Source organism: Tribolium castaneum, chromosome 10 (assembly GCF_031307605.1).
Source record: "Tribolium castaneum strain GA2 chromosome 10, icTriCast1.1, whole genome shotgun sequence".
In the NCBI taxonomy this organism is placed as follows: domain Eukaryota; kingdom Metazoa; phylum Arthropoda; class Insecta; order Coleoptera; family Tenebrionidae; genus Tribolium; species Tribolium castaneum.
Genome location: NC_087403.1, coordinates 1,557,012 through 1,581,092, shown reverse-complemented (window position 1 = coordinate 1,581,092; position 24,081 = coordinate 1,557,012). Strand labels below are relative to the sequence as shown.

At 36.3% G+C, this 24,081-nt stretch overlaps 1 protein-coding gene across 9 annotated transcripts in view; it reads left to right on the top strand.

The window, feature by feature from the left end:
- LOC100141763 (agrin) overlaps nucleotides 1-24,081 on the top strand; it is a 100,371-nt gene that overhangs the window by 11,964 nt on the left and 64,326 nt on the right. For 3 of the 9 annotated variants that reach the window (XM_064359279.1, XM_015980393.2, XM_064359275.1), the window contains one exon: nucleotides 20,728-20,778. The exons of 2 other annotated variants lie outside the window; for them this stretch is intronic. In XM_064359279.1, the coding sequence (XP_064215349.1) occupies nucleotides 20,728-20,778 (51 nt within the window). Of the gene's footprint in view, nucleotides 1-10,623; nucleotides 10,654-20,727; nucleotides 20,779-24,081 lie in introns of those variants that run through there. 4 more of the 9 variants (XM_015980402.2, XM_015980390.2, XM_015980404.2 and 1 more) reach the window with 2 other exon arrangements.

Genomic DNA, 24,081 nt, shown 5'->3' with positions numbered 1-24,081 from the left:
TAGACAGCAGGTGCGGTTGACATCAATGCATTGCTGACAAGCATTCTGTAGGTCGAAACCCCTGCGTGTCCAAAACGACTTAAAATTGAACTCGACAGCTCTTTCTCATATTCTGACATCATTGGGAAGCGACGTCATATTATTAACACATCAAAATCAATCAAATTTGACTCCTTGATGTGGCCAAAAGTGATTGCATTTTAATCAAATTTCGCCAATTTTAATCGGTTATTGTGCATTCAACGTTTCAACTATTAAATTAATACTCTCATAGATTAGGTGTCAAAAACACGAATATTGAAATTATGCTAAAACAATTGATATGATGCTGCAACCCTCAGGGTGCATCACAATTTATAATTATACATATTGTACGCGATTCGCAGATAATATTGTTCTGATTAAATATCTGTTACACATATTTCTTATTAATCACATTTGCTCGTGGTGCACTGTATCTGCCGACTAACAAAACGATTTATCTCATGGCATAATATGAAAGAACACAATGCGAAGCATCCACTTTTACAAAGATTGATATCAAAATATTTCAGAGACGAAAAGGAAAATTGCTTACACGATGTTTTGAATAAACTAACATTCTGTTAAACTAATACTGTTAATTGATGCTTTGATTAATCGACTCCAATTATGGCCAAAAATGCTGTTGCTTGGGCTAAATTAACAAAATTCTAGGTGCACCAGTCGGCTTGTTTGCTTGATTAGTAGCGGCCATCACTTGTAGGCACATAATTGCCACTTTTTAATGACGTACAAGTATAACACACTGGCTTGTAAACAGGTGGCAACGACAGAAAATTTCTAAGCTTTGGCTGTGATTCGATCTCGTCCATCGATCTTGTGTTAATTGCTCGAGGATATGGTTAGATCCTATAAATGACTTTTAGAGCTAGTTTTTGGTTACCTGATATTTCTGCACGATAGGAGTCGGTTTCTGGTGTGGTCTCGACGATCATAATGACAGTTTGCTTAATTGGCCGATTTTGCCTAACAAAAGATACTACACGTCTTACAGATAAGTTAATTGAATTCGCTAGTCTTAATGAAGAGAATCTTATCTGGTGTTTTAATGTAATTGAGCGTGTCGACAAACAATGCTTCGGTGATAGATTCGCAGTTGGGTGAATTTTCTCAAAAGCTGAGCCGGTATTGGAATTTCTTTTTATCGGGTTATCATGTTGTGGTAATCTTTATGGCACTACCTTTAAAGGACAATTTCGTAGTAATTCATTTGTTTATCTGGACAAGCATTGGGAATCGAGAGATTTATATTATAGTTTTTTAGGAGCGTTCGGGGACACCGCTCCCTTTTTCCAGTGACGTCTTCTTAACATAACGTACAATGTTAATGTGAGCTTTGCGTTGGCGCTTGACACCTGTATCAAAACAGAATTGTCACGTTTTTAGTAGGTTGGCAGTACAAATACGCATCCCCCGGTTCATAAATACAATTCGGAATAAATATTAACACGTGACCACGTAACGAATGCACTGAACGGAAATAAAGCCCATCGAGGCGTCCTGGACGCACGACAATGGGTTTATAAGTCTAATATATCGCACACATTTAATACTTTCAAGCGCCATATAATGGCACGAAAATAAAAGGTCAACAAGACCACCTACATTGGGACGAGCAGGAATAAACACGATCGCGCAATTCACACGCGGAGGGTTTTTTCTTAAAGCTTGCAGAAATCACTTACAGCAGCTGCAGAAGAAATACAGCCGGTGATTGATGGTTACACTGACAATTACGCTTTCATTACAATTAAATCGTGCAGTCATTAATGGCAAAGAGGGTGTTTAAAATTATATTGTGGCTGGGAGTTTTGATTTATGTCTTGCGTTGTGTCAGTTTGCAGAGACATGACGTACGACTTTTCTCCTTAAATGATGTCTTAACATAATTATTCAAATGATAATTAATTTCGGCAGATGGGATCATTATGAAGATGTTGTGATGGGTTTTTGCGCGGGCAGTGCTTGTCAACAAATATTTCGGAATGTCAGGTCGGGAAATTCGTCTTGGACAAGGTAAAAGACTGAAACCAAGAAATGAAATAACGTCTCACGGCGTTACTGCGTGCATGGAATGTCTAGTGACGCCCACGGAAATGCATTTCACCTCATTTGATGAATATCAAAAACCATCTGTGAGAAATAGAAAATATTTATTGGAAATATACAAACAGAGAGCTTTCGTAAATATCGCAAACTTGAGCATTAAATTAAACCGATGATTATATTAAAATTACCTGTTCGTACGATGTCTCGCTAATGGTGTTTGCTTTATAGGTTCTAGTAAAACCATATGGTACGATTTGTTGGATTTTATGTGGCGTTTATGACATCAGCCACGTTTTATCGGACGGACATTGGGGTAATTATTAAATATTACCACAACCAATTTAAACCGTATTTATAGCCATTCAGATAGCTCTCATAATTTATGTATTAATAACCCATTCTTCAAACATTTATAGTCACCCTTCAAATCTCACCAACAACAACCATTCGAGTAATAGTGTGCCAAAATTTACCATCAAACATTTATAAACCCATGAAAGAATCATTACGCTGGAGCGGTAATTGTACTCAAAATAAATTATTACTTATCAACAGGCATCCTTGCTTCGAGCCTTTTAAATATTAAACGCTCTAACTTTCTTTCAAACTTCTGATAAACGAATAATAGTAGCTTCAGGATATGCGTTTAAGACCTGATTATTTCATATAATTTTGGTATAAACGCAATAAACTGGAAACCGTTAATTTAGATAAGCTACTACACTATGACGGTAATAAATTCTCCCTGATTTACCTTTTTTATTGCATTTCCTGTAGCCGATTTTCAAGATTGATGAATCGCTAACGCTACAAATCAGACTACACTGCCATTTTTTCCTTGCAGTTTTTACAACTTTCGCAAATAGAGCCCCGTTATTGATACACATAAATTTGAAATTTTTGCCTAAATTAAGCTGCTTTTGGTCACTAGTGTGTGAAAAATGTCTCGAAGTTGCGCCCGAGCTCGAGGAAATCAATTCGGCCGAGCTACGGCACTTTCCCGTTGGTGTGCGAATGGGGTTTGGGTGTTGATGAAGTAATAATATTCTAAGATGTAACCTCTTAATCTTAAACCAGTCCACTTTCCGTCTTGCGAAGTAATAAATTCGGTGTAATTTATCCCTTTCGTAGCATTTTCCGTTGTTTCTTGGAACTGATGAATTAGTGAATTAGTTGAGGAATTGGAAAAATGCATCAATTTCCGGGGAATCAATAGGAGCAAGTTGTATTGCTAGGTAACAGAGCATTCTGGGTTTTGTAATATATCTGGCCACTAGGGACAAAATTGCGAGGTGCGGGATTCGAGTGGATATCAGTCGAGTAATTTGTAAGTGGAATGTGAATTTAATAAAATGGAGAGTCGTTTTAAGTTCGCGCGATTTTTATACAACGTTGCAGTAATTGAATTTTGTAGCAATTAGGAAAGTAGATCATGGCCTAATTAGATTTTTTTATTAATTTTTTTCGAGTAATAACAAAAATGATGTAAATGGATTTTGCTTTCTCTTCTTGAAATCAAAAAGATAATATTAATCTTTAGGAGGGGAAGTTGACAAAAAGAACAGACCGCTTTATACTTTATATTTCTAAAAGCAATTTTCCGTTTAATTAGGAAATGAGAAAAATGTGAAAAGGGAGAGACCAAAAATTTAATATGCAATTACAGCATTAGCAGTCTTGGATTAAACCGAGTGTTAATTTAATTGTTAATTATATCTCTCATTTGAATTTTGTAAAGAAAAACATTCAATATTAAAATTGTAGTTTTAATTATAGTTTGCTATTAAACTTTTTCCCGGAAACGAACGGAAAACACTGACTCGAACGGAATTTTCTGGGAACAAATTTGTTCAATTACACGATTTTAGTTTTCACTACAAAATATCAAGCTTCCTTGAACGTTTTGTTAAATTAAACTTCTCGGTCTCTCTCTAAAGCTCATTATTTGATTTTTATCTAGATTTTGAGCGTTATATTTCCCTTTAATTGCTTTATTTTGTCCTACTTCGTCATTAACGAGGTTTTTAGATATTTAGATAAAACCGTTGACGTGATATTTAAACACAACATTTAAACAAACACGGTTTTTCTCACTTACTAACACAATGTTTCCGATTCAGTCCATTAATAAACAATAAATCAAACTTCACGTTTGTATACGATTTAGTGCATTAACATAATATATTTAGATAAGAGTCAGGGTATATCAAGCAGAAAATTCTATTATTTACGGTCAATTTATGCATAAAATCAATATTAATATGCATAATTACACTGTTCCCAAAACTAATAAATTACCCCACATTCAAATCATTTATTTACTGGCGTGGCATCGAAGTTTCGCCAACTTCCGAAACGAATAATGCAAAACAACAACGCATCGAACAAATAACGAACAATTCTGCTTGAAAGACTTTAAAAATTTGATCTGAATTGTTTCTTACTTCGCTGATAGAATTTATGTAACAGGTTGGAAATGTTTAAAAGAAAGCAAAACTAAATGAAAATGCAGTCAACAGTCACTGTAAAGCTATATATAACGTGGGCGTAGTATGGGTGTCAGAGGAGGCAGTGGGGCCATCGGGGTTGTAAGGGAGACCCGAATCAGGTGAAGCATACCCCAGTTATTTACGACGTTCTACAAATCCTCCAATCAGTATAAAGAACACCGGTGATCTATGTCCCCATTTCAACGCCGTTTTTTATTATTATTATTTTTCCACTTTGAGTTTTGCTCGTTACGGTGCGCCTAATTAACGATTTATTTACAACGCAAAAATTGTGCAGATCCTTCGGCGGTAAGGGTTAACCCTTAGTTTGATTGGAGTAAGTTAGTGCCACGTTAACTATCTAAGGCAGTCATAAAGAAAATTAATTACTTATGTTTCTGTATTATGCTCTACTGTAGGTTTATGGTTTTGTTTTATTACCTAATGCTCAACTCTAGTAATTAATGCAAAACTGAGTGGAGGGAAACTGATAAGAAAAATTCGGAAACTAAGTTATAGTTTAGACCACTTCTGCACTAAGTGATCGAATTCAAGTACTCTTTAAATCCCAAAATTAATCCAGTGTCTCTCAACAACTTAATATCGATTTTAGCCAATTTGCGGTGTCGCGTTATTTATTCTCCTCAAATAATATGCATAAATATGCTAAATAATTCAGATTAAAAACGTTATTAAAAACCGACATTAGCCGCTCCAAGACCTAAATATTTTCAACGGTGTTCAGATCGGTCAAGTCGGTATCCTGCATCTGGCTCTCTGTTAGCGGAAGCAATCGAAAATGTCAACATGCTTTTTACCATTCGATACCTTAGGGACTATTTAACACGCACACAATAACAAAAATCAGGGACAGTAAACACATCGAGGACAACACGGTGGCAGGTGGATGGATTGATTAATGTTTGGATTAAACAAGAGACAAGTTAGATAAACGTGGAGATACATCACCTTAACATTAAACTGAAAATCCTATATGACAGAATGATGGAAATAGGCACGTTTGTGTAGATCAACGGGATCATGGAATCGCACTAATAAAACTAGGACCAAACCACCGTTTGGTGGTTAATTAGCCGAAATTAAGTAACGCTTGATTCTGCAGCAGCGCTCCGATTTTTATCCCTCGTTTATTGAATCTACGACAGCGTCGATCATAGAAATTCGCTGAAAATCATCAAAGTTGTGTTGCGCATCGATTTCAAGCGTGCTTAGTTTTTCCAATAGCTTATTTCGATATCTCGAAGTTTGCACATTTAGTAACATGATTTATATGTCGCGCACAATCAGTCTTGTTTCGCACTTTAGATTGGATTATATGCAACCGGAATTAGAAATAGGTGAATTATGAGCTTGCCAGAACTTGCACAAGCCGGTTACTTGTTTAAAACCGATTTTCAATTGTTTAATTCCGGATTCCGGAGTATAATGATTGGGGTATTGTTGCTCCATAATAGTGAATCGATCTGGAGCCGACCTTAAGTCCGGCGTCCTTGCTTTGTCATTTTAATGGTGAATTACTTTATAATGGGTCTGTGGTTGCGTTGTCTTTTTTGGCCGTATTACTCCATTACGGTTAGTGTAGCGTATGCGTGAAAAGACACTTCTGTTTCAGCGTCGCCCTAAGCGGCAATAATCACGTTGCAATTTTGCGACTTACAAGGTTTAAGTATTGTTTTCGGTCATTTAAGGCGTCCCGAAAGTGCTTTACGTAATCCAGTTTTGAGCAGTATTACTCAATATTTGTTCGGTTCGAGGCGATTCGTAAAAGTTGGCGTAACCCTCGTATATTATGTACCGCTGTCTTCGATGCATAAAAGAAGGAGGCCAGACAATACGCATAACAAATCATCTTTTGTTGCTCGAAATACGAGTAGTTTGTAACTGCCGAGACAAATAACGTGAAAGGAGAATTAAACATTTGTTTTAGCGCTTACGCAAAGTCGCTAAGGCCAGATTTGTTATTAGACATTGGTAATGCCCAAGCTCAAGTGACATTAACATGACGGTTAATTTAATAGATGGGCGGGAGACGAATGGCCGATAGCACCTCCTTTACACAAAATTTTAGTGCGGCGGACACGCAAAATGCACATATTTTATCTCAAAGTCCGAGCTAGATCTGCGATAAATTGTTGTCGAAATTTTGGTTAATGTCCAGCTTTTGTCGGTTTAGAAACACCAAAAAATATATAACGACTATAAACTAAAGTAGTGACGTTTTTATTCAGAGCCATTATGTTTGAATAAATCATCGCATAAACTCGGAATTCGGTTTTAAACTGTTTGTTTTTATTGTCCTTTGTTAATAAAACATTTTAACGTTAATGTAGCATTTAAAGTGTTTAAATCTACCCTTGAATACATTAGCCGCCCTAAAAATTTATTTTTTATTGGGCTAGGTGTGTCCATTCTCACAAACGGCTTCCCACATAATGCACAATGAGCTTTAAAGCTGTGCCAGACAAGCCGCAAATTTTAGAGGAGCCTACCAGACAAAATGAATCATTTCGTGTTGAAAAAATTCTCCAAATTGATCGATTTTTGGCCGAAGTTCCGGATTTGTTGATGATAAATGATAAAATATACTTGGAATCAAGCAGTCAGCAATCAACTTGTACAAACATTCAAACATTGCCGGAACGTGAATCACATTTGTCTTTCATTCTCGACATATTGGATATCGTTTAATCAAATAGAGAGATTGTTAATTCTTGTGGAAATGGAAGTGTTTTAATTACATCTTGTAACAAAAAAGCCGTAAAATTTCGTGAATCTCGACAGTAAATCTTAAAAAGTAAATAAAATAAAACCGTAAAAGGTCTAAGTGAAGGATCATGTCGCATCTTAGAAATATCGAAATTTATTGACTTAATGAACGAGTTTTATTGTCTAATATTTTGTGATTTTGTTTTATTTCGTCGACAAGGAAAAAATTCCAAGTTATCTCTCCCCTGTAAACATAATGACGCAATAAAATACATTATGAAAAACCGTAATATGGGAATCAATTGCAGGCCGTGACTGGCCGCGTGTATAATTTACACTCCGCCTACATTTTTTACATGTTGGTGGTAAAATCGGTGATGTAAGACATTATGTTACCTTTATTAGGGACAACAATGGGTAATGTGTCTCCAACGTTGAATAGAATGTTTAGGGGGTGGTCTTATAAATGTGCGTCGCCGGAGAAGAATACAAATACCAGCGAGAGGCACATTTGATTCGTTTTCTCGTTTAATTTTAAATAACGCTTTAGCTCGGCCTTATCCAGATAAATAGTGTACCGACTTTGGTTTTAATTTTTGAAAATAGCTCGAAGCGAATAGAGCTTTGCGTATCATTTGATGCGAAATGTGTTTCTTTCATTTCACGGTTAAAAGGAGACACGTAGCAATATGAATACAAACCCCGGTGAAGTAAAGCATTTTTTAAAATTATGAGCTTGTCACGAAAAGCGTAAACTGACGCCTATCATCGTTTGTAGAAGTTTGCCAAATCCTCATGAAAATTTCGCTATGGGTTCTGGATTCAGCTTCATGATAAGCTGTGCGCCGAACGGAGGCCATACTGACAAGAACTGTGCTTCTATTATTTGTCATTTCCAGAGGAGTTTCAGATAAATCGTCCGCAAAAGTCCTACGCTACTCACATTTTTATAAATCAAAAACGTTTTGTTCTAATTTAACAAACAAACCAACTATTCCGCTTATCGCTATTTTCACACAACACTTTGCGTAATTTGTAATGCTCATGGATTGCAGTTAGATGCTCGGATGTGTGATATTCAAATCATCGTATAAATATGTCAGCTGGATCATTAGTGGACATCCTACTGGTTCTCTTTGCATTTTAAATGTTATGTCACTTTAATTAGTAGTCGTTAAGAATATAAAAATAAAACAGCCCGCACCAATACCAGAGATTTACAGGACGTTTTTCGAAAAATTAATGAGTTTTTCTCGTGTCTTTTAATATTGTCCTCGTCATTTTTTTAATCAATCAATCTGCGACTTTAATTAAATGCCACATGTAGATACTGAAAAGTTTTATAGAAAAACTTTCCTCCATAAATAAATTAAATAAAGCACATATATTTTCAAAGAGTTTTCCATCAAAGCACTTAATCGTTTATGTTTTGACGTGTTTGTTATATATTATACATACGAGAAGATTAATTATGCTATCATTGTCCACATTTGCTGCGTGAATGCCACCAAATCAATACCAAAGATGCAATAAACGCTATCGGGCCTCGTAAATCGATACAAAGTTTTTATTAATTAAACATAACTTTCTACCGTGAATCACCTAAAAGGTAAAAGCTTCACCCGAATATGGATTTTATCAACACTTTATAAAACTTAATACAGCACTCAGTTCGAATCTTGACTCTTATAATCCAAACTTTATCACCGACAAGTTTCAAGAAATATAATCTTAAGTATGTCAAGATCAGATTACGGGGACATCCAGTCAGATTTTAAAAGTTTGCGATGCACGAAATAAATCATAAATGCACTCGCAAAGTACATGAGGAGAAAATAGAAATAGGAGTTGCACGGTCTGCGAAAGCAATCATCGGAGTCTGTAAAACCCACAAATAATTTTTTCTACGATTAGTAATTTATAATAGTGCCTTCACATTTCCATTAGTACATTAGTCATTCTTTGGGTTTGTGATACGGAAATATAAAGTGGTATTGTATGAAAGATGACGTACCTACGCAATCTACATATGCTAACATGAACTTGGTTTTAAGTGAGTTTTCATGTACGAATAAGAAATTTGTTTGTAAGTTGAAAGTTTGAAGGGTTCGATAGACCGATTTTATTTACCAAAGCGCCAAAGCAAGGGTTTGTGCGTATTGTGAGACTGATTTTGCTCCGTTAATTGGGGTTACATAAGTGTTTTTCCAGTTTTTCAAAACTGTCACATAATACAACTCCCTATTGTGTGGGAGGTCATAGAGACCCATCTTTCCCGGAAATCGCTCAAAGGCACAGAATGCACGGTATATGCTGTCGTACACCGGGCCTTGATAAAGGTGACAATCACTGAACACTTATTGAAAGTTCTATTTTCAAGCTACGAGCCCTTTGTCGATTTTGTTTTTTATTCTCACTTTTCTTCAGGTATTTATAACAAAGCGGCCACTGTGACACCAGTATCGATTTTAAAATTTATTGTTATATTAAATTAAGATCGAAAAATTACAAGGATTTACTCAGTCTCATTGTGTTGCGAATTTTCCTTTTAAGCTCGGGAAACTTGGGAAATTGCTAAAGTTGCGATTTTAGGGAGTAATGTTCTTTAAATTAATTTTTTATGTATTCGCGAGACTACTAAGCTAAAACAAAGAAATATACTTAGTGCGCCAAATCGGTATTGAAACCATAATTTTGTTATTACGGCCACAGTCCGTAACGAGCTCGCAGCCACTAATAATGTACAAAATAATGTCACCACTGCGGGTTTAATAACTTAAGTCACCTCTAAACCAAACTGCAGAATTTTGATCGCGCAATTAACCACCACAAGCCATAATTCCTATTATTTTATTTTCCGTCAATTCTGACTTAACGGAGTTAACATTTAATTGCATTTCTTAAATCGAATCAACTTATAAATTGGTTTTACACGTGATCGGAAATTGTCTTTAATCCGCTTCTTGCCCGTATTTATCAGGCGAGATAGACGGTGCGTAGTCTTAAAAGCCACCACGCATTCGCCTAACTGTATTGTGGGTTGTATAAGTGTACAATAGCGATGTTCAGCTTGGTTCTTAGCCTCGTATAGATTAAATTATTTTGAACTAAAAGCCTGTTTTCCTTGATACGGTTTACACATTCGAGTTTGAGGTTTTAACTAATTTACACGTACAAGGCACGATTAATATAACAAAACACACCCTATTTAATTATCGGGTGCCCACAAAAATTCTAATAACTGTAGTCGTATTTTTGTGGATGCCCGGTTCACGTTTCTGGATTTATTAATAATCGGCCATTCTTTTGTTTTCAGCCAAATTCAAAGTCTCTTTTTTCCTTAATGGTAAGTTTGAAATGAAGTTAGTTCTAGTCTAATTAATATACTAAACTATGCCAAATGACTGTACTAACTTAATTAAGGAAACAGAAGTCGTTAGCTCGGGACGACTTTCTTGTCTTACCTAGATGTAGGTGTACATAGCTTTTAATCGGCTTTTTAAGCATTTTCTGAAATGCTGGGGAACATTTACAAGAAAAGAAATTTTTCCTTTGTTATCTTTTCGCCCAAGGTATAAAAAAGCCTATTGGTTGTTTCGAGGCAAATTAATTTTTTAGGTAAAATATCAAAATAGGGGGTGCGAAGTTTGTTTTGTGTTTGAGTAAAAATATCTGAAGCGTGTGTAGGTATTAGGAAACTTTGATAAAAACACGCAAATGTATATTTAGACAACAACAAAGGTGTGCCAGATTATGGAAAATGGAAATAGAGTAGACTAGTATAGAGCAAAGATCCTGTGTTTAAATAATAAACTGCACATCAAAGAAGTGGGTGCTAGTACTGGAATATCAGACCTCAAGGGGAGTGTCAAATTCAACCCGCATGTTTGAGAGTAAACTAAAAGCGGCTCGGAATAGAGGGTTCGAATCCAGTTGAGTAAAGTACGCACTTTTTCTAAACAGCTCAATCAAGGAATCTGAAATTCGACAAATTTCATGAGGCAAAACGAATAATAAGGTTCGACGCCCAAACAAACTTTCACCAAGGAGCTAAATAAATTTAAGATAAGTGAAGAAGTAAGTTGAGAAAATGCGCTTTTTATCAAAAGCAACGAGAAGTTGGAATCGGATGAATTCAAATCGGGAGAACTGCTTCAGAGCATAATGACTCTTGTAAATTTGAATGTACCTAATCTTATTCATACTATTAGTAAGAAATGAATTCGTTGGGTTTGTGCTTGTATTCCCAGCTTTATTGTGAACGAGCAGTGGAGGATTGCGACCACAATTTCTAATTGTCCTGACGTCACTCCAACTCCCATAGGATTAACTTCGCCCTAACCGACCCAAGGCAAAACAAAACAACTTGCTCCTTTCGATCTCGGACGACGTTTTCTACTCGTAGCTCCGACTTATTTTCATCCCGCTCCTGATTGATCCGCTAATCAAACATGTAAATGACAACTGTTACACAATTGTTATGAATAATAAATTAAATATATTCTCCATCGGCTCTCTTGTTGATCCCTTCCTGTGTACATTTCGACCCTAAAATCTCTATGACGACCTCACTAACGGTTCCTTTGCCCTTTCCCGTCTTGCTTGGAAATTTATAGACTCAAATCTACTTACACAGCATACATTAACTTCAAAATGAACAACACCACATCGATTCTTTTTCATCGTCAAATAAACGACTCCGACAACCTTTCGCACCCACATCCATAAATCCGGACTTTGCCTAATTCATCCCCCGAGATGTATTAAAGAAATTGTTGACATTAACCCCGAAAGCCTGAACTCACTTTCTTTATTCAATATCGACATCACCTTTGTCCGACAAACCGCCGCAATGAAATATTCACTTCAATCAATTTCGTACCAAAATAGTATTATTTTTATTTCCCTTCGCGATTTTTGACAGTGGGAAATCTAATGCATTTCGCTCGCACGTGAAAATTTCCGTCCTAATTTTCGTGACATTTCATGCCTGATTTCTCATCTCTGTCACGGTGGTCTTTTCTCCGTTTCTGCTGCGTTTTCATCGCAATGCTCGAGTTGTTTAACACACGCGTTTTTGAGTTTTTAATTCGAACGAAATGGAGGATGATTGATAGAATGGTGGTAATTGGTTGGGGATTGTATAGATTGATGTCGTTCGAGTTGACGTTAAGAAATTATAATAAGCGACGTTTGGAAAGTTTGAGAAAAAGACGAAGACGTGGTGTTATGAAAGTTTGTGAATCTTATTAAGAAGACAGGCTGCCTGGTACCGACTTCTTTTACATACTAGTTGCACAGAGCCGCCTTCTGTCCCGCAGGTATTAAAATTTGTAATTTAATATCTCGCGTAGTACTTTTATTAAGTTTTTCATCCCTTTGTTTAAGAAATGTTGCCGATCGATTGTAATAAGCCGTATCGCTGATTAAATTCCTCATGAGTTGTGTATCATTGTAGAATGCTGAATGTTGTGTGTAATGGCATGCAATTGAGCCGACTGAAGTACTGGTTGAGAGAAGGGCGCAGACATTGCAATATCCGTACCCCTGATTCATTAAAGCTCACTTTCCAGGTTTGTACCACTTATTAAAGGTAGTTGACGAACTTACTTCAGGATAAGACTCCGGATTAGTTGGCCGCGAATTTCTGCTCGTTTCACTTGACTATCATTTGCATTACTTTACAACGTCAAATTGAGTCGGGCGCTATGGGGCAATCACGCTCTACTCTCGAAACGCTGCCGAATACACACACATTTAGATTAAACTGCTTTGCCTAAAATCAACAAAGCCATTGCACGAACACGGAATGTGCAACGCTAACTCTTATCAATTCATTGTTACCCTCCCTCAACATACTCACACAACCACAACACGCTCAATTCAATTACCAACAAAAATACTAAATTAACCAGCAAAACTTCGCACATAAGGAGGGAGAACTTCATCCCGCTTGGTTTAGATTGAAATTAATTTGTAAAATCAGGATATCACATTTTTCTATTTAAAAAATTGTAAAGAACACGTAGTTTATATTTCAATCTGACACATAATTAAAAGATGACTTATTATTTTCGTTACGAAATTGTATGCAATTGGAGCGGGGTCATTTTCCACATATCTGTTATAGGAGATATAAGTAACACAACCTTCTCAACTTACGAGAACTAGAAAGAATATCAAGAATCTTGTGCGTCAATCTGTAATAGGAAATAGGGTTTTGTGAAGCTTGTTATTACAGAAAGTCTGACGTTTCTAATTGGTTACATAAATGGCTATTTTTATCCAAACCCTTGGCAACACAAAAAGCCTGAAAAGCCTTTACATGGGAGGATCTTTATACAGAGTGAATAGAAAGTAAGGAGCCAAGCGTTCCTTGCTAATACTATTTACAAAAAATAGGGCACTCTGAAAAGTAGGTACTTAGTTTCTTTTAAAATAATAGTTTTCGGAGTAATTTTTAGTTTATGCTTCTCCATCTAGACTGTAATAAAATACACAGCTCGGTTCCAATTTTGGAACGAATTTTGAGGAAATGGATTTGAAGAGTCCGAATAATTACAGTAATAGCAGTTAGAGTAGCCATTTCCGCAAATTATTCTAATCAAATAGTTTTCGTATCAAATGCGTGTGACCGAGAATAAATGTCCCGGTCATAGTGAATTAGAATTGCTTGTCGATACTAAACCACGCGTTATCTGATTCTAATCCCGGTACGGTTTAGCTTGAAAACAAGTCGAATTGTAATATAATTTATTTATTGAAGATTTTTTAATCGTGGAGGGAAAAAAGATGGGAGGAGCAAAATATTGTAGGTCAGGACGTCGATAGTACACAGGTGTGTAACTAAAATATTCACCAAAAACGAACATTTTATACATTATATATGATAAGTAATCAGAGAAAGAGGACATTTCCATGAACGTAAAGCGTAGAGCTTCGATCGGCAATTTCCTATATTTCGAAGTCGTCGTTTGCACATATCAATCATAATAAACTTACATGAAAATCAAATTCATTTAGCTTATAAAATGTTTATCAAGTGTCAAATTCCAGCATCGCTTTATTTGAAGGGTGCTATTGGAAATTTCGGTTGAAAAATTGGCGGAATCAGCGTTTTATGATTTAACTCTGAGGAAAGTTGCTGCTAATTCGGCGCTCGTTTTTATTCAATTTATCGAATTGTGTGAAGGTATGGCTTGACGTTGGAGAAATAGGGCATCCTACTCGTAGTTTCGATAACATCAAACTGTACGGCGTAATCCTAATTGGATATCGGTTTCTGTAGAGGTGCCAAGCACGGAGTTCAAAAGGGGTCGGCCGGTAGTCCTCATAATCTACTTATCAGAACAAACCACAAGATCTCTTCAAACTTTGCCAATAACCATTGTTTTATTTCGGTAACACAGTTTGACAGTGTACTCGTAACCCGACAATTATATCGTCGTCGGCTTGAATTAACTCCGCGATCAAAACAAAAGTTTTCCGCAATTTTTTGAAATAAATTTACATAATTCGAACATTAAAATTGAATTTTCATTAACTTAAGTCGCCGCCTGAAGTTTGTATGATTAATATAAAGCTTTCGAACCCAGAAAATTGAGTTTTGGGTTCACTGAATTTTGTGGGTATTTGTACTCTAACGTAATTAAAGATTTACCTAGTAACTTTCCTATTAAATTACAAAAAACTCAGAGTGTTATCTTTAATTCCCTCCAACAAAGTAAACACCATTCAACCAACAATCGATTTAGCACCCTCTCCACTAGTAATTATCCTAGTCCTGCCACGTCCTGAAATTTTGATGGTTATTTTTAGTAGTGCTCGGTGACTAACAAACATATTCCTAAACGACGCCCGCATAGAGTTGATATTTTTTCTTGCAATTACCCACTAAGCCTCCGAATTTATTTTTTCTGCAGCCTTTTACACTATTATTCCCGGAAGGGATGATATTTCATCTTGTCTCTTGTGGCAGTTTTTACGTGTCTTGCTTATCTAAAATATTGCATTTCACTGCTAAACTTCGTTCGAAAATTCATTAAATTTGTTTGATTCCCACTACCAGTCATTAGTTAAACGTAATGATCATTTAGAAGCAAATACAGACTGCAAATGTGAATGCAAATATTCCAACTGTGTATAAATTTTTTCCGCTAACATCAAGTATAAATATTTACGATTATCGAATTCATGCCATAATTGATTGTAAACTAATCGCCTTTTAATTGAAATTCAATTGTTCGACAGTTTTTTCGGGCACTCGAAAACAATTTTGCCGATAATTAGTAGCTTGTATCGCTGTGCCAGACCATACTTTACACTGCACCATAATTGCAGTTTTATGGACGATTAATCGAACACATCCACCCTTAAACTTCCTGCTTTTCGGCCGCAAGAAACAAATATTCACTCGTTTTTGTTGGTTTCTTTGACATCGGTGATTAGAATTATGAAGCTGGGGGTGAGGTCTGTGCGACCTCATTAGGGGCGCTGAGTCCGGGGTCAGCGGCGGCTCGAACTAGCTGTTGTGTGTTAGAAGAAGCCGTGAAAGGGTCGTATTGTGGAGGGAACGGAACGAAATGTCACTACAGGTCTGACGAGGTCCCTGAGGTACCACCAGTTGTCGCTTTCTTGTAGCAGAATGATACGGTCTATCCCAGGACGTCGTTCGTTGAAATTTGTCTCCATCAAACATTAACCCTTTCGTTGTTTTGAAAGTAATTTATTAGAAACGTAATTGAATGTTATGCTCTGGACAGACAATTACTGAATTTCCAGATCGATCTGAGTATCGAAATGGTGGGCCTATTTATATTTAGCAAACAGTCTCAAGTTCGAATTTTCGGTTTATCTTCGACGGATCTTATTTAATCTTTCGGTTTATCTTGTCTTATATATAAGTTTACGACAGCAAAAGCGTAAAGGGATCAACAACGCTATTAGTATAGCGGGATTTGATATAAGCAATTAGGAAATTATTTTTCCGAGTGCCGGTTTAATAGAGTCTGGAATTGCTTATTTGTAGGTTTTTTGTTCGTAAATTACGCTAACTGATGCATGAATGGTCAGATAGGCGTTAAAGAATAAAATAGATGTAAAATACTGATGATTTCAGCAAACCTCGTGAAAATAGGTTTTCCGCAAATCAAATATTTGCTTCAAGAGTAATGTGTTTGCTGTTCGTTGCTTGTAATTTACTTTTATTTAAAGCGCTAGATCGATGAGATAATGAAATTTATTTAGCCTTGCAGAAATCATTTAGACGAATCGATATTCTTAAATTAAAACGAAATCGTATCGTAATATGATTAGGCGCTTTAATTCGGAGATAATGAGGGTACGTTTCAGGTTCGATACAATTAATAAAAAGGGGAAATTCTGATTGATAATTATCGAAATTTTCGCTGGCACTTAAGTTAAGTGGCGTCGTAAAATTTCTTGTATTGCCTACAGTAAGATATTGTAATCCTAGTGAATCCATAACCAAATAAATTTAAGTACTTTGCTGTTTCCTCAGCCCGCCGAATTCTAGAGCACTAATGACTCATTTGAGTTCAACGGAATTGTGATTTTGCTAAAATACGGTGATTCGACAATTTAGCCGGGGTGAAAGTGGGTAAGGTTGAGCAAGTTGATGGTCGTAAGATCGTGATTATATATCTCCTAGTCTTAGAAGTTAATTATTAAAGGCTTTATGACAATTGTACGTTTTCATCAGTTTATTTAAGAATAGATAACGCGAATTGCCTGGATGTTAACGTCAGCCTTCAGCCAACAAGCCATCCTTTTAAAATCAGTACAGGACACGTACAGTTCAGATTTGATTCTCGTCTCAGCTGCTCCTGACGCAAGCCTGATATAAAATCAGATACCCTATCTTGACGTCCGTGTAAGTTTACACAAGCCACTGTGAAACTATTATGTTCGACATGAGTTTACGCATTCGCTGAATTACAATTTCCGCGAATCTTTGAGCTCATTTCGACGTTTTGCATAATATTAATGGAAACATAGAATTAAATTAGGGTTTGTTGGTACACTACAACCTACAACTAACTATAATTAGATAAGTAGATTTCCGAATATTGAATTTTAGCCGAGTTCCACATATTAGATGCACACACGCTATGTTTATATTAGCAGAAATTCGGCGCAACATCTTTATCGTGTTTTTGAACCATGAAATCGGAAGTTCACACGCAATATGGCCGAATAAATTTCGCTTGTCTGTTAACCTGGCACTCTTAAGATCAGAGAAACAGTTTGCAAATAAGCTATTTCTCACGACCCTCTTTTATAACGTCCCCGAATTGAGAAATGGTACGTAATGGAAGGCAATAAGTTAGATATGGAGTCGAGATACCCGTCGCAATTACTTTTAAAACTCGCTCCTTTGAAAGAGTTGAGGTTTGATGTACGGTCACCACAAAGCCGCCATTGTAATTCTTAAACTGAGATAATTGCCAAGGTAAGGGTTCGCCAAAATTCAATTTGTGTTTGCGTGTGTCGTGATGAAGTTTTATAATTCTATTTATACCATCCTCTAGGTTACCCCAGGGAGCTTACCTCTGAGAAATGTGATCTTTGACCAAAGATTTTTCTCTAGTCAAGATTCTCCAAGTTTTTATGTGAATTATTTCTTTAAAGAAGTAAAAATAAAACTTGCAAATTTGTTCATGTCCAACATAATACATTTTGAACATCTACATCAATTTATTTCACTACGCTATGAATCTAGATATCTTAGAGTTTTGGGAGACCCGTCATAAATTTCGCGCCAATCGTTCATTATTCATTCTTTCCACACGACTTAAAATATCTGGAATTCGTATCCCACGTGTTCGATAAACTTCAACGTTTGTAATTCACTAAACTCCAACAAAGAACTGTTTGGCTTGGAGACGCTGTTTACTGTTTTAGGTGCGAAATTCGGCAAGCGCGCATCCTAACAACGGAAATCGCTTCCACACCTAATTGAAATTACGACGTCGGTACACGAACATCTAATCAAAATCACCTTCTCAAACATAATCAATCGCACAAACACACAACAAAAAATTAAATATATGTCGCGCGACTTGGCCCACTCTCCCCTAGTTTAATTAATGGAATTAATATTTTTTGCAAATATGCGTGTATAGAAGACACTTTTTGCGGGCTTTGCGCCATTTCATCGGTTTTAACTATTCCGGTCGCAGCGATGCGGCTTATTATTCTTGAGTTAATTGTTGTTGGAGTAATGGTTTTGGCGCGTCAGTGGCGTGCTAATTGTTGTAGTCTTTTAAAAAATCAAATTTAGCGTTTTTTGGAGCGATGATCGCGTCTTATGTTAAACTCTGATCACGTCCAGGCGCAATTATACTCGTCTGTCGTGCCATCCTTCAAGGGCGCGTGCTTCACATGCAGCTGAGAGGCCCGAGGGGCTTAGGCTGGTGCAGCTCAGCCTCCCAGGATCACTGAAGAAGGGTCACTGTAGAAAGGCTTATTGAAAGTCCTTCGAAATGGAATTACACGAGAAAAATAGAAGCTATTCTCTCCACCAGGCCGTGGAGCATTGGCGCCGAAGGAGCTTTGAAATTAGTTAGCGCCCTACATTCCCCAATTCATAATGAACTTCTACTATATATACTTTAGCATTATTTCGGAAACTTTGCATATTTCGCAGCCGTTCCTAATCGCCACTGTTAATTAATTCAGCTCTTATGTAACTCATTACTATACAATAAAATTATCTTGAACAAACACAGAAATTGCATTAAACCGAACGGTGCCGCCACCAAACTTTTTATTTCTAAGTTTTGGTTGCCATTCCGGGAACTCGTGCGTCACAAACATGGATGAGCACTCTGATAACATCCGATATCGCGCTTCTTATTTTAAACATCATTTTTATCACGTTAATTTAACATTTCCTCGTTTGCTTTATTGTTGTCAATCCGAATCGGAAGTTATATTAGGGGCTGTACAATTAACTTCTAAAGCTCGTAATTTCTGGACACTACAACAATAAAACAGACTTTCCTCGGCGAAATAAAAAACTCTCAAGAGACCCTTGGGTCTTGGCTATTAATCGATTTTCCGCACATAAAAAATGACTCGTGTTTTCGTCTGATTGAATGCCTAATTGTTTAGTGCTTACCCGGCCTGAATTCGGAATGAACGAATTTTGAAATATTATCATTGTGTTCAAGTTTAATCGAAATCCAGCTAAAGAAAAAATGCGCCTGGCGAGCTCTTTTCCCTAAGGAATAAAGATGGCCCTATACTTAAAGTTATTTTACTCACAATAAGCTTCGAAACTTTTCTAAGATTGTTTCCAAACACATTATTTATTTGTTAGATGATCTCTTGTTTTTTCCGAATAAGGCGCGCTCCAGGACGTTTCTATAATTGGGCAAAAAATCCACTCAGACGCGATCAATAATTGAATTAAATTAAGTTTGATAGCTAATTTAATAGTAATTTAGTCAATTTACTGAAGGTTTGTTAGGTGAAATCGTTTGAGACGCTCGAACGCGTTTTGAGCGCCGCAACTTTCTCAATATTCTTCCAGAATATTAATTTTTGTACGTTACTTTATCTTGACGTCTAAAATCGACACTTCATTATTTTTTAATTTTACCGTGACACCTGTTGACGCACCAAAATGGACGATTAAAAATTTAGGCGCATGTGATATGTTTCTAGCTATGAGCCACTTCGCTAATCTATTTAATTTACGTATTTCACCGTGTTCGCATCGTGTGAAATTGAAATGACCCCACTTTGAGCTATTGTTTATGCAAAACTGCTTATTTATTATATACAGTTATAAGACTTCGCGCCTTCAAATACGAAACAAATCACAGCTCTAAATTATATTTAGAAAGGATACCGACTTTTTCGAATTCAGTGGATAGAAGAGACCTGGTTTTAGATGAGTTTTTGGTTTTGTGGTGCAATTTTTGCTATCGAAAAAATGGTTTAGTCGCGTCACCGCATGTATGTGTGAGTGATAAAATTATGTAAATTGCATGACGCAAATTACGTTCGGGCGTAGTGAAAATTGGGAAATAGGTGTGAAGAAATTCCATCGTGATGGAATCTGAAATTAAATATATTAATATAGTTGATTTAAATTTTATTGAAATTGTTGAGGATTTGTTGGGAGCATCGAGCCATCGGCGCACTAACCCCTTATTAGCATCAGAATGTAAAAATTGCGAGAGGGAGAAGAATCAAAGGAGTTTTCTGTTTCTTTGAATTGCTGACGATTAATAATTACCTGTCATCTTCAAGTTGAACTTCTCAGTCGTAATTATGTTTTGTGATTATATCTGAGTTTAAAGAGGCGTGCTGGAGGAGGAACGTCAAATAATAAGACTATTTTTATGAATTTATTCTCGAGCGAGAATAAAATGGATTTTTTTGTTTCCAGATAAAAATAGGGAGTTCTTGGACAGTAGTTTGGCCAGTCAGCAGCATGCAAGTAAGTTTTAGCATATCTAAGTGTTCGTGAGAAGAGAAAAACGGCACCTAACGACCTCTATCAACGCCATTCGCTATTAAATTGGCTGTTATAGAATTTGGAACAATTCCAGAGAGTGTTAAACAATCAGCAAAGAAATTGAGGTCATTATGTGACTAAAATTTCTATGGTAGTTTGGCGGTTGAATCGATGCGGGAAATTGTTTAAAAATTATTGAGTGTCGTGGTAACCACATCAGCTGGCGCACGAGTAAAGCAACAAATTTAAGGCAGCAATTAAATGAAATTTGAACGGAAGGAGTAATAGAGCCCGGTTTAACCGGCTATGACGTTTAATGAATCAATTCAACCGCTTTGATATAACGCAATTCAATGCTGTTGCTAAATATACGGCCGTAACTGACACATTTAAACATTTAGGTATATTGGAGTGTCATAGTTGCGAGCTTTGCGTAATTATGGTTTAAAATTTATTTATATGGGTCGCGGCTGACAAAAACTGGGCTCGATGTTTTAGGGGAGTTTATTTGAATTAGTGTTTTTTGGGGGTTTGGGTGGAAAGAGAACAAAAACGCATACTCGGGAGGTATTCGAAATTGTTTTTTGTATAGTGTTAACATTGGACATCTTGGCATACTGAGGACGAAGTGTGGCTGCTACTCTGGTGAAGATAATAGGAATTCCTGAAACGGGAGCTCCTTATCTATCTCAGTCACGCGCGTTATCCTTATGTTGGTTAATATCCCCAGTATACCAAATGCATACTTCATTATACAACACTACCAAAGTCTATTAGCTCCAGCTTTAGCAAAACAGACATTCCTACATAAGGACAAACGGGAGATTTCAATAAAGTCCATATTTGACTTCATTACTTGGCTTTTAGCCTCGATTGGTTAATTTAATAGCCGTTACCTTTAAAAGCCCTATTCTCTTCAAGTTTTTCGATCCAACTTAGTTTCTAACAGCCATTTTGCTGATTCGTTTTGGCGGTTAAACGACACAGCTTGCCCTAACAAGCTCGCAGATTAAACACCACTGTTACCGAATTCCGTTCACGCTTCTATTTATATATTACAAGCGGAAAGCGATTTTTCACATATGAATTCTTAACGATACCGCAAATACCCATTCATGATGCAAACCGCAATTGTTATCGATCTGAATATGCGATAATCATGCACGCTACACATGTTACAACTCCGAATTTAACCTTAATGATTCAATACAGCGTCTCCAATCACAACTTACTCGAACCGAATTCTCTAACACATTTATTATTTACACTCGAATTAGCGACCAAATTACGTTTTTGACGCACAACGATCACGTACACATCACATCAATTATTTATTTCTTCATTTTTTAACGATATTTATTTTCACCTCACTATTCGTGATAGCCGTTCGTTAATAAATTATTTGTTTGTTTGGACACTTAATCCTACTTCTCGTAGCCACTCAATAATTTATTCCGCCGAGATTGTTTTACAAAAAAATATTGTCACATTTACTATTTTCGAAGGAATTCCATTCTAAGTCCTTAATATTACGGGCGTATAGATTTAGTATGCTTATAGGTAGTTGAGTAGTTAGATGAAATCTCTCTTTAAAGTATTAAGTAGTGAGCTCTTCCGTAATATCTAGAAGTTGACTGTGGATAATCAGCTTAACTTTATTCTCTTACTTTTATGACGGAATATTTACCAAGTTGACATTAATATCACCATTAAATGTGATTAAGTTTTCAGAGTAAAATTATTCAAGAATCAGGAACTAAATAAAAATGTTGACGAAACATTTCCAAACGCAAAATCCAATTGAATGCCTTGGGCTGAATCGATCAACTGCGAAGAGCTGGGAATTAAAACATTCACCAAACACGCGTTTTAATTTTTGCCAAAATTTGTGCAAGGTTTTTCTTGGCTCGAAAATGATCATTTTGGTTTAGTTATTTAAATATTTTTGTGCGCAGTATCAACAAGCCACCGTTTTGTATTTGCCTAAAATTTATGAATAAACCATGAACGTCAAACAGCAATTCGTTACATGAACTGTCCTCCCGGTTTTGGGAAACAGTTAAAGGTGAATGAATAATTAATAAAATTTTTGTATATTTTTAAATATTCATCGGCGTTCGATTAAATATTTATTAACACGGGTATTAGCGCAGATCGAGGCGCTTGTTTGTCTGGTAGCTACATATTTTGGCTAATCTAAGGTACATGAGAGATGGATCAAAGCGTCTAAAACCCATTGTGTTGGTGTTTGTTCTTGCTGGACGGAATGTATGCCGAAGCTAATTAATCCGTATCCTCCTCCTTCATCTCCCTCGTCAGTTACAATTAGATACAGCATTAGATTGCTCCAACGCTCGAAAACTGCTGATTTAATGAGGGTAGTCCAATTATTGGCAGATTGATGAAATTGTTGATAAGTTCACTCTTCAAAATGGATCGAATTAACGCGAATTCACCGATCGGGCTTAGACTACTTCGAATTAACTTTGTAACATTTTGTTGTTGAGCAATTCATTAATAGAAGTTGCCGTTATTAAACTTGTTTCCTAGTTAAGTTTCCAATGAGGCATTTAACTTGTCGATAATTTGAATTAGCTTCAATAGAATTCACAACTCCAACTAACTTCGATCAAAAAATTTATTTTAGATTCTTGGACTCGAAAAACAGTTTAATCTGACACACAAACTTGCTTTTCGTTTCATTTATTATTCAAGTTCGGATTTTTGGAGCTGTCACTTTTGATATATAATATGAAAATTGTAACTTGCAAGGTCAAATCTGTTTGGGGTAAAGTGTCTCAACTGAATCTCTAAATCAATCGATAGGGGTGAGCTTGTAAGTCGCATTGCGGAGTCACGTGTTGTCGATGTCTCAAAGAAAACAAACGACATAATTAAAGATGGCTGCCAATAATCACAATTACCAAACTTGATCAACGAAGTTCCATTCCGAGCCTAAGCTGGGATTTTTGCCGTTTCTCATTAAATTTTCCACAGTAACACCAACCCTCATCGTCTTACTTCTTCAAATTTTTGCGAATTTTCTTCACAGTAAGTTGATCAAACTTGAAGTAACGGAGAATTATCCGATTAATTGGAACTGGTATCATTTACAATAATCTACCGGCGTGATCGAGCTTTTTAGTAATTAACCCATTAAGCGTGTGGGTGTTTTATATAATTAAAAACGGAGCTAATTTTCTAAGTGGGGATTGTCACACCTTTCAGATTTTAAGCCATTAATAAATCCGATTAAGTTTGCGCATAAATAAGCGTGTGTGCATT